This window comes from Tinamus guttatus, unplaced genomic scaffold (genome assembly GCF_059628265.1).
Source record: "Tinamus guttatus ecotype Peru unplaced genomic scaffold, ASM5962826v1 Tinamus_guttatus_pri_ptg000531l, whole genome shotgun sequence".
NCBI lineage: Eukaryota > Metazoa > Chordata > Aves > Tinamiformes > Tinamidae > Tinamus > Tinamus guttatus.
Window position 1 is genome coordinate 132,803 of NW_028289065.1, and position 10,637 is coordinate 143,439.

The 10,637-nt window shown below is 60.2% G+C and overlaps 1 protein-coding gene across 3 annotated transcripts; it reads right to left on the bottom strand.

Annotated features, from left to right (window-relative positions):
• Nucleotides 1-384: 384 nt before the first annotated feature.
• Nucleotides 385-10,122, bottom strand: FNDC4 (fibronectin type III domain containing 4). Of its 3 annotated transcripts, none has more exons than XM_088534050.1 (6): nt 10,015-10,122; nt 5,420-5,535; nt 4,739-4,943; nt 3,796-3,885; nt 2,425-2,558; nt 385-504 (listed from the first exon to the last, which is right to left on the bottom strand). In XM_088534050.1, the coding sequence occupies exons 1-6, from the start codon at nt 10,085-10,087 to the stop codon at nt 472-474; spliced, it is 651 nt and encodes a 216-aa protein (XP_088390176.1). In that variant the 5' UTR covers nt 10,088-10,122; the 3' UTR covers nt 385-471. The 3 variants fall into 3 exon arrangements, with proteins under 3 accessions (XP_088390176.1, XP_088390174.1, XP_088390173.1); XM_088534048.1 differs by having other exon boundaries at nt 385-507; XM_088534047.1 differs by lacking the exon at nt 385-504 and adding an exon at nt 1,376-1,477.
• Nucleotides 10,123-10,637: the final 515 nt, after the last annotated feature.

The window sequence follows — 10,637 nt, forward strand, 5'->3', positions numbered from 1 at the left end:
CCCCGGCCCATCTCCACCACTGCCCGGGTGGCACCAGGGCCAGCGCCTGCACTGCCCCCACCCCGGGTCTCATGGCCCCGAGGGGAACCTGCTCTCCCCATCACGGGCAGCCCCGAGCCGGACGCAGCGGCCCCGGGCAGGGCCCGCTCCCAGCTGCGCCCAGCCCCGCAGCCGGCCCGCGCGCCTGGACCTGCCCCTGGCGCTGGCCTGCCGCTGCGCTGCCCCGCGCGGGCTGGTGGCTCCCCGTCCTCTCAGCAACGGGGGAGCAGAGCCAGGTGCGCGGCATGGCCGGGGCCCCGCGCTGCACGCACGGCTCCATGCACGTCCCCGCACCGCTGCCGTGGGAAAGCGTCAGTTCTGATACGCAGATCTTCGCATGCAGAATGCCAGGCTGGGTGCCCACTGCCGCCTCTTCTTCCCAGGCCTGTTTTCGGCTCTGGTGGGACCCCAGATGCCAAGCTGGTGCTGCACTTACACCTCAATAATATTGACAGAGGGGGACTTCTTCTATGGGAAAAAAATCTGCTTTAAGGCCTTGCTTTGCTGAGCCCTTGGGATGCAGGTGCTGCAGCAGCCCCTGCCAAACTGGCAGGCACCAAGGGCAGGAGAGCCCTTCCCCAAGGGGTCCACATGCTGCGGCCAGGCCCTCTGCCCTGTGCAGCGTCGGGTGCTGCTGCAGAAATCCTCAGCCCCAGAGCAGCAGGAGATGGAGCCCTGTGCACGGTCCTGCCCTCCCACCCAGGGTCAGGCAACTCAGCCCCATCGCCCTGCCCACCCCAGGGATGCCCATGCACCATGGCACCCCCCTGCCCAGGGAGTCCTGCTCGCCCCCCAGGCTCCCGGGCATCCCCCCTTGCCTTCGCTGCAGCAGACCTCAGTGCGGTACCACAAGTGATGACCTTGGACAGGAGAGAGGGGCAGAGCTCAGAGCAGAAAAAGCAACCGGGCTGGGGGGGACAGCAGGACATCTGGCCTGGAGCAGAGAACCCATGAAATGTCAGATGACAGGAGCGGAGGGACAGTAAAAACCAGGTGCAACCTGTGGGGGCTCTGGAGTGCACCAAGCAAGATAAAGGCCACATGCAGCGAGCTGGGTTTCTCAAACACCATCACAACAGGAGCCTCCCTTGACACGAAGAAGGCCTCATCCACTGAAAACAGCAGATGAGTGAGCTCAGAGCAGCTGTGGGGAAGGGAAGGGTCCTGCCTGCCACGCGTCTGCAGCTCAGCCCAAACCCACTGGAGCAGGTGCAGGAAGCAGGCGTCCTCCCAGCCCTGCTCTGCAAGGGGGATCAGCCCAAGACCTGCATTATTGTCTGCTGTCTTGCAGCAGCTTTGTCCTTAACCCATTAGGGGAAGGGGATACAGAGCATAATTATATAACTGCTTTTTATTTGCTATGCCTTCTTTCCAGCTTTATAATCAAGGACTGCAAGGACAAACTTGCAGCTCTGTCACCTGCAAGAATGCCAGGAATCTGATGAATGTAAAGAGACACACTGAGCTGCAAGAGCCCTGGGTAGGTAAAGATCTTAGTGAGCAGCAGGAATGGGCTGCCCTCACAGACCAGCACAAGCAGGGCTGTTTGGAGGAGGGGTCCAAGAGGAGGGCAAGGAGCGATCAGGGAGCTGCAGAAGGTAGAAGAGAGAGTACTGCGGGGGCTGAGATCCACACAAGCAAGTTTATGTCCCCAGCATCTGCTGGGAACCAGGGAGACATGAAAGCAGAGGAGGAGGTGGGCAACATGGAAGGTGGAGTTGGCACCATCGACAAACGAGGCAGATGAGATGCAAGGACAAGCCTAGTGCAAGGTCTCATTACAGCATGTGCACTAGGGTATTTATCACTGTCTTTGTTAGGCACCAAAGGGAGAAGAGATGGTACCAAGGGAACAGACAGATGAATGAGGCCCTCTCACCCCTCCCAAAGCCTGTCACAGTCACTGCATTGCAGTGGGGAGAAGGCTCTGAGGTCCTTCCCAAGAACGTTGATTGCCTAGAACAGGCCCTGGGGAAGGTTGGAAGCCATCAGAGATTGACCAATGCAGAAGCCACAGGAACAGAAGCCCAGCGTGGTTGCCTCCTGCCTCAACAGGCCAAAGCTGGACTTGCCCAAGAGATGCAGAAGAGGTGCAGCCTTGGAGGAGCCTCATGCCAGGGCAAGGTGCTGGCGGCTGCGGGGAGGATAAGAACCACCCTGCAACATGGGAGCCATCCCAGCTGGTGTCCCGGCCTCCCTTCTGCAGCTGCTTCTGCAACCACCCGCCAGGCACACAGAGCCCTTGTCAGGCCAGGGCTCACTGCGCTCCTTGGATGTGGGGGCAAGAGCACACGCTGTAGCCTCTGTGTTTCTAGAGTGGGCCTGAGCCTGTCCAGCCCACAGACAGGGCAGACGGTGCCCCTCTCACCAACGCTCGCCACTCACCTTGCTCCGCAGCAGCCCCCCCGTGGGCCGCTCTGGCGTGCTGTGCTCTGAGGACGGCTTCGTCTTCTCCTTGTTGTTGTTGGAGTCGTTGTCCTTGATGATATCATACTGTCTGCAGAAGAGGGCGATGACGGCTGCGGACAGAAAGGTGGTGAAAGGCTCCTCGGGGGCCAGTCCCTGCCTCCCTGCTGGGGTGTCCCAGCTGGAAGCAGGCAGGTCCTGGCCTTGGCCAGGAGCTGGTCACCCCCAGCCCCATTCCAGCGAGGGCGCCGGGCGGCTCCTCCAGCAGACAGGGCACAGAGGCGGCTGCTGCCATCAGGTCGTGCATGACGCGTGCGAGGTGCTCAGTGTCCACGAACCAATTTGCGGACGTGGAGGCACCCACAGATGGACAGCCCTTGGGCTGTGCTGAGCAGGTTTCTGAGTGTCTCTAGCAAGACACCAAACTTACAGCCCCAGTAGTGCAGCCTGGTGCTCGGGGCTCTCAAGAAAGGCAGCTTGGCTTCATCCTGCCCTACAAACTGCCCACTGGGTCTCTCAGTTTTACAGTGCCTGTCTTGCATACAGTGTGCTCCACACTTTGTGACCCTGACTCGGGACCCTAAAGCAGTGTTCTGAACAACACTAGATATGTTGGACCCACTCAACCCACACGTGTGTTAAGACAGCCACCTGCAGCCTGGATCTGACTGCTCGCATAGGCACTCTGACACACCAATCTGCATTGGGATTTTGTGGTTTCCTTAAGTGCACTATAAACGTTTTTCAAGGTCAAGACAAGGAGAGATTTCTGCAAGATATCACTGGGAAATCCTCATTTACTGGGCAGGAGAAAAATGATTTCCCATTCGCAGAAGCTGGCACGTAACCAGTCAGGAGCTGCCGGCTATCCCCAAGCTTCCTGGCTAGCAGGACAAGTTGCTGCTTCCCAGAGCACTGCTGTAACTGGGTACTGGGCAGGAGGAGCTCACACATCTGACAGCTTAAGTAGATTTTGGCACAGCCGCTACCAGCCAGTAGCCACGATACCAAAAACGTCGACCAGTCGAACTAAGGTCCGAGTTACACGCTCATTAATGCCAACTGTAGTGTTCCTGCCCTGTAATTCTGTATTGCCTGTTCTCCACATTGTCTCTTGCTCTTCCAGCAGAGCCCCCAGGCCAACCAGACTGCATACTCCAGCTGTCACTGTGTGCAGCAGTGGCTGCAGGTCTCCTTCACATCCTACTGGCTCAAGCTGCATTCCATTCCATCCAGGAGGATGCCAAGCCTGAATCTGTATTTCTCTGGACTTTCTGAGCCCCACCTTCTTCTGCAGACTGTGCATCATGCCCCTGCACCAATCTGTGAGACACTGCTCGTAACGCTTACCTGCCCACATGAGCAGCACAGCCACAATGATGATAATCTCGCCTGTCTGCAGCTGCCTGTCCTTGTCCAGCCCTTCCATAGTGATGTCACCTGTGGAGAAGAGCAGGCGGCAGGACTGGCAGCAGTTACCCTCCCACCAAGATCTGCCCCATGACTGGCAGTACTTAAGGATGTGAGAAGTGCCCCGATGACAGAGGACACCCACAGACAAGGGCAGGCTCAACATGACACCATGCTTGGGGACAGGACGTGCAGCCTGATGCTAACATGTGTCAGACAAACCTTCCTCCCTGCCACAGGGTGTCAGGGATCCCAAAAGTCTGGGACAGTTCAAGTGAGGACTGCACAATGCATGGAAAGGGAACTCACTGAGGTTCCCCAATAGGTAGGGACTAAGGCAGGCTGGGGAGGCCCTGAGTTGAAAAGTAGATTGTGGAAAGCATCCTATGCACTCGCCCTGTTCCCAAGTCACTGGCTTACAGTTAGTGCTGGAAACAGGCTCCCAGGCCAGATGGACACAGTCTAGGTATTGTTTGTCTTGGATTCGTGATCAGCACTTGGGGGCCCTGAGGCAAGAGACACAACGTGGATGCAAAGGAGAGAGGGAATGGTGGGGCTCTGGTGTCTGTCCTTCGGGAGCTTGCAGGATGGTAGGTCTGAGAGCCCATTCAATACTGACTTTCTACAGTTTGGTGGTGCTGGCTACAGCACAATAGGCTGGATGAGTTCCTAAGAACTGAGATAGGAGGGTGATAAGTGAGGCTTTGGGGACAACATCATGAGCATAGTGGACACAGCAGCACCCATACAGCCTTGCTACCACTGCAGTCTGCTGCGCAGGGCAGCCCCTTCCTCGCAGTCTGCTGTACCCCTGCCCCACCTGTGGAGATATCCAGGCATGGGGCCCCTGTGGCACTCGGTGAGGTGGCAGGAGCTGCCTCACCTTGGTTGGAGCTGTTGGAGGGGAGCCGGTCGGTCTCCTTCAGCGTCCGGAAGTGCACGCGCTTGCTGGCTTGGCTCTCCCCATACAGGCCAATGCTCTGCACCTGGATGATGTAGTCAGCATCTTCTGCCAGGTCCCACAGCACGCAGGCCCTGTTGGTGGTGTTCACCTCCCGGATGAAGCGCTGCATCTGCCCGTCCTGCCGCTGCCAGAGCGAAGAGCTGTCAGCTCCTGGAGCCGTCCCCCTGTGCACCAGGCACAGGCCCCGTCTACAGGGCTCTGCTGGACACACTGCCCATGATTCTCACTTCCCAGGGGCTCGTCTGTCCCTGGGGTGGCCAGACCTTGCTGTGCAGTGTCCCTGCAGTGCCTAGGAGCCAGGCATCTCCACGCAGAAGCACTCCCTACTGGGAAATGCGGAGGTGGAACAAGTAGGCAAGGAAGGGCTGCACCCAGGCTGGAGTCTGCCCCTGTGCAGGGAAATCCCAGGAAGGCCTTGCAAGGACAGTCACCTCAGCACAGGCTTCCCGGATGGGCATCCTGGCAAGGGCTGCCCAAACTTGCAGAGGTCTCAGGCGGGTGCCTGAGGAGCTCCACACGGTGGCAGAAGCCAGGGCAGACACGAGAGCTGCCAGCAATCACTGAGGGACTCCCCAGCCCATGGAGACAGGGCTCAGATACCTGCTGTAAGATGGCATAGCCGATGACCACATCTCCTTCAGGGACATCCCATGAGACAGTGGCAGAATTCGCCTTCAGCTGCGTCACAGTCACGTTGACAGGGGATGGTGGCCTGTCTGGGGGAGCCGGGGATGGAGCAAAACAGGACACAGGGAAAAGAGGCAAGAAGATCTCTCAGTGCATGCGCTTACCCCTGCGCCCCACCATGCAGGCCCCCCAACCCCTGCCCACAGCAGCAGGTTTGCCAGGGCTACAAGAGCAGCTGTGGGGGCAGGTCTGTCCCCTGAGAGACGTGGCACAGCAGGGCCGCTTGGCACTTGCTGGCAGGAGCCAGCACAGCCCGGGGCTGTCACACGCTCTGCACAGCAAGGCTGAGCATGCACAGCAGCGCAGGCTGCCAGAGCCAGTGCTGGGCACGGGGCATCCTGCAGGCTCCTGCCACCTTGCAGACTGCAGCGGAAAATGCACAGCGCCTTGTGCTGAGCAGCAAAGCAGCAACGGGTTTAAGGGAGCGTCAGGGCACTTCAACCAGTCCCTGTGGTTCACATAACAGAAAGAGAAAAGCCCTCGCAGGCAGTCCCGGAGCAGCGCAGAGCTCTGCCATCAGAGCGTGGGATGACATCCACACACGCTCTCCGCGAGGGCAGCTGCTCGCAGGCCTGAGCAGCCTGCACGGGCGAGCAGGACGCTCTGCACAGACGTTAGCCCGCCGGAAGGTTTGCTGCATGCAGCCGCAGCAATAGCAGCAGCTGAGTGGCCTGACACGACCTGCGCCTGCTCAGCGCAGGCAGGTGCCAGGAGCCCCTCTTGGCAGGCAAGTCCCACATCTTTGCAGGGTCCATAGAGGCAAAAACCACAAAAAAAAAAAAAAAAAAAAAAAAACACCCAAAACCTGTATTTAAGCAATTCTATAATCAAGGCTGTGATGTAAAATCAGGCTCCTCCAGGCTCTGGTCTGCCCTGTGGATGCGCACATCACAGATGCCTGGCACACCACCCAGAACTGCGTAGGCAGCAGCACAGACACAGTATTTATATATCAACTGTGACAGAAAAATGGGGCAGCTTGGAATAAACACACCCTGCAGCTCAATCTGGTCATCTCACCTGCTGGCATCGCTGCGCGCTGGCGCAGGGAGGGAAGCCCCGCGTGGGGAGCAGGGGCAGTGCCCTTCCCCAACCAGGCAGCCCGCGGGCTCTGGTCCTGCGAGAAGCTGGCCTGGTTGCCCCAGTTTGTGCCAGCGTCACCGCAAGGCTCACGCAGTGCTCATGAGGACCACGGCAGGTCCAACTCAGGCACCTGGACTGGCACTCAAAGCCTTCTGACCGAAAATTAGACACAGGAGCTCACAGAGGACACAGGCTGCCACCCTGGTGTCCTTGCCCTCCGTAAACAAGGCAACGTCCTTCGATAGGCTGCAAGCAGGGCACAGGCTCCGTGCTGTGATCTCTCCTGGGGACAAAGAGCCCTGGAGGGCAATGGAGAACAGCAAAAGAGAAGACAGAAACCAAACTAAAAAGAAATAAGAATGACAGGGGAAGGACACTTCTGCAAGTCAGCTGTTAAAATGTGTTCCTTTGAGTATATCGAGCTCCATAATGGATACATCTGGGAAAAGGCTGAAAGTCCCTCTCTGCAAGATGTAGGACTGCAATCTGCAAGGATCACCAAGAGGGTGACTCAGGGTCACTCAGAGAGCCCAAGAGGAAGGTCCTGGGGACAGCAGGGCCACGTGTGTCCCCAGCCAGACCCCGCAGCACCACGCGGAGACGCTGACCTTGGAGACAGCGCCAGCAAGGACATGGCACTGATGGCGCTCCCGTGGTACTCTCCACCACTGGTCCCTGCTGGATTAACACATCCCTGGACTGCTTTGCTGGCTGCTCTTGGCCAGCCGCCCCGGGCTCAGCGCAGGGGCCAGCACAGGCCACCCATGGGCAGCACCCGGACGCTCCCGCTCCGGCAGGCCAGAGTTTAGTGCTGTGGACGTAGCTTCACTTTGCCAGCTGGCCCCAGGCCAAGAACAAGGTTTGGTGCTTCACAGGATGCATCTACACTAATAAATTAAGTAGCTTTTTACATCCAACAGAATGGAAAGGGGTCTGAGCATATCCGAAGTGGGTGGTTTGGCTTCCCACACCTTTAAGTGAACCTAGGAAGATTAAAACTAGGGACTGATATCTCCGCAGTGTGAAAGTCAGCGGGTGGAGCCAGCAGAAGACTCCTGGTCTGCACAGGAATTTTCTGGGTTTCCACAGGGAGCTTAGCCCGGTTCACCCCACTTTCCAATGCAGGGATGCTGAGATGTGGCTGCTCGGGACTGAGTCACTCCCTGATTAGCGAGAAAGCGCCAATCCCTGGGCCACTGCTGCTGCCCCCGAGCTGGCAGCATTGCTGGGACCGCACTTAGCCATAGCCCCCACAGGCCCCTTGTACGTAAGGACCTTCACTCAGACCTCTACCCACCGGCAGCACCCGTGTGCCCAGGCAGGAACCACCCTGAGAGGAAGCTGCAAAGGGGACAGCTGGAGCCAGCAGCCTTTGCTCTCACACCCACAGACAGTCCCCAAAGGTCCCAGCTCAACAGGGATGAGGGCGAGAGCACGGGGCAGAGCTGGTCAGGCCTCGCACGTTGTAAACACGAAGCTTCGTGCAGGCTTCGGGCACACACACCTGGAGTGGCCGTGGCGACAGCTGAAGGCACCCTGGCTATAGTAATTTACAGGGAACATCAGTGTTACTTGGTCTGCTTTCAAGAGACACAGCAAAGACATTTCTGAGCGCATAAATCCTATGTGCTAGCAGAAAGAGACCAGAAAAGGTCTAATGGTGGGAACGGGAACTAGAGTTCACCCTAGAAATCAGGTGCAAGGTTTACCCCCAAGGACGTGCGAGATGAGGCCACATTGGAAGCCATCAGGACGAGAGCTGCACAGCACAGCTCGCGCCATACAAAGCTTTGTGTATTATTCTTCAGCCAAGCCTAATGTCCTCCAGTCTGCTCTATAGCTGAGGTCAAAGATGGCTTTTACCAGAACTTTGCTGTAAAGACCTGTGAATGCAATGGCTCCAAAAAAAATTATAGGGCAAACCCAACTATTAAAAGCATTCCTGTAGAGCCAAGATCCTCCAGTACCCAACCAGGCTCTAAAAAAGCGAGCATAAGCATGCCATAGTTAAGCCCTGCCCAGTGCATTAATCACCAATGATTCTGCATCATTTATAAGTTACTCTGCTTACACTCTTGATTAAAGCCAGGCTAATCAGTGGGCACTGCCATAGGCAGAGCAACCACTTATGTGCCCTTTTCTAGCAGCAGGGCAGCACATTTCTGCCAGGCCTGCCAAGGAAAGGGGGAACAGCTGGTTCTGGGCAGCGGATACAGTGGTACCGCAGGCTGAGGCAGGTGACAGGGAGGACTGGCCCGGGGACAGCGAGCACTGGGCTGCATCTGCCCCGCAGTGGAGCAGGCCAGCGGCGAAGGGGCCCAGCAGATGGGCTGAGGAGCAGCACGAGCCGAGGCCAAGCCCTATGGGCGTCCACTGCTGCGCGGTGGCCGCAGGGACGTGGCCCCCGATGGCTGCTAGGCCCATGCCCTTGGGATGGCGGATCAAGGGCACACAAGTTTCTGTCCCACTTGTCCCCTCAGCGGGGAGGAAGCCTCCGACACATCTCTAAAAATAAGTGGCCCCTTTTTACATCCTGATGGTACCAGCTCCCCACCCTGGAGCACGACGGCGTGCCAGGGATGCACCAGGGATGCAGGGCCCAGCTCAGCACGAAGCCACTGCAGCGCCGCAGGGCTTAGCAGGGCAAATCTGGCACCAGGGACATGCATGGTGCACCCACAGCCTGAGGGCCACAGACAGGGGCAGAGGAGCTGGGGAGAAGGCCGCCCCGGGCCACCTGGGCACCATCGAGCGTCACTCCAGTGCAAGGAAGCCCATGAGTGAGGGTACGCGCAGGAACGCTCAGCGCGGGCACAGGGAATCCACCACGGGCACTGGGATCATGGCACTGAGAGACACCAGGATCGCAGCTCCATGGGGCACCAGGAACGCGACACTGCGGGGCACCGGGAACGCGGCACAGCGGGCATCGGGATTGCAGCTCCGTGGGGCACTGGGAACATGGCACTGCGGGTACCGGGATCTCAACTCCATGGGGCATTGGGAACACGGCACAGCAGGGCACCGGGATCGCAGCTCCATGGGGCACCGGGAACACGGCACTGCGGGCACCGGGATCGCAGCTCCATCCACAGCTTCACCGGGAGCATTCACTGCACGAACCGGGATGGCGGCAGCATGCGGGCCCCTCCGCAGGGCGGGCCCCGCGGGACGGCGGCGGCTCTGCCGCGGACACGGACGCGGGGCCAGAGGCGTCCACAGCCCCGGAACGGCCAGGGCCGAGCGGCCCCATCCCGCGGCACCGTCGCCACAGAGCCTGGCCCGGGCCTGGCGCCCGCGGGGGTTGGCGCGGGCTGCCCGGCTGAGGTCCCCCGGCCCGGCCCGGGATCGCGCACCTGCGGCGGCCCCGGCCCGGCGCCCCCGGCCCGGCCCGGTCCGCACGGCCCGGCGCCGCTCGCACTTACTGGCGCGCACGAGGCAGAGGTCGCAGCTGAAGAGCAGCAGCACCGGGCTGAGGTACGCGGGGAAGGGCGCCATGGCGGCGGGCCCGGCCCGGCCCCGCGCGGCGCGGGACCCGGAGGGCGGCCGCGGCTCCGCTCCGGCCCCGACCCGCTAGCGGCGCGGTTGCCAGCCCGGGCACGGAGCGGGGCCGAGCCCGGGCCGCAGCGCGGGGAGGCGGGAACGGCAGCTCCGCCCCGTGCCGGGCCGCTCCGCCCCGTGCCGGGCCGCTCCGCCCCGCGCCGGCCGCACCGCCCCCGTGGCTGCCGCGGGCCCCGCCGCCTCCCCGGCCCCGCATCCGGCATGGGCTGGAGCGCGGAACCCGCCAGCAGGAGCAGGACCGGGAGCAGCAGGTCCCGGCTCGGCAGGACGGCGCAGCATAGCGCGGTGTGGCACGGCGGGGCACGGCGCGGCGGGGCAGGACATGGCACGACATGGCAGGGCACGGTGCAGCAGGGCATCAGCAGGGCTCCTCAGGGCAGGGCAGGCTGCGGAGCCGTGTGACAGGGGGTAGAAATCAAAGACGTGCAGTGGCTGCTGGAGAATGAGAGGGAAGGGCAGAGCCTCACCTTGGTCCCTGGGAGGGCAG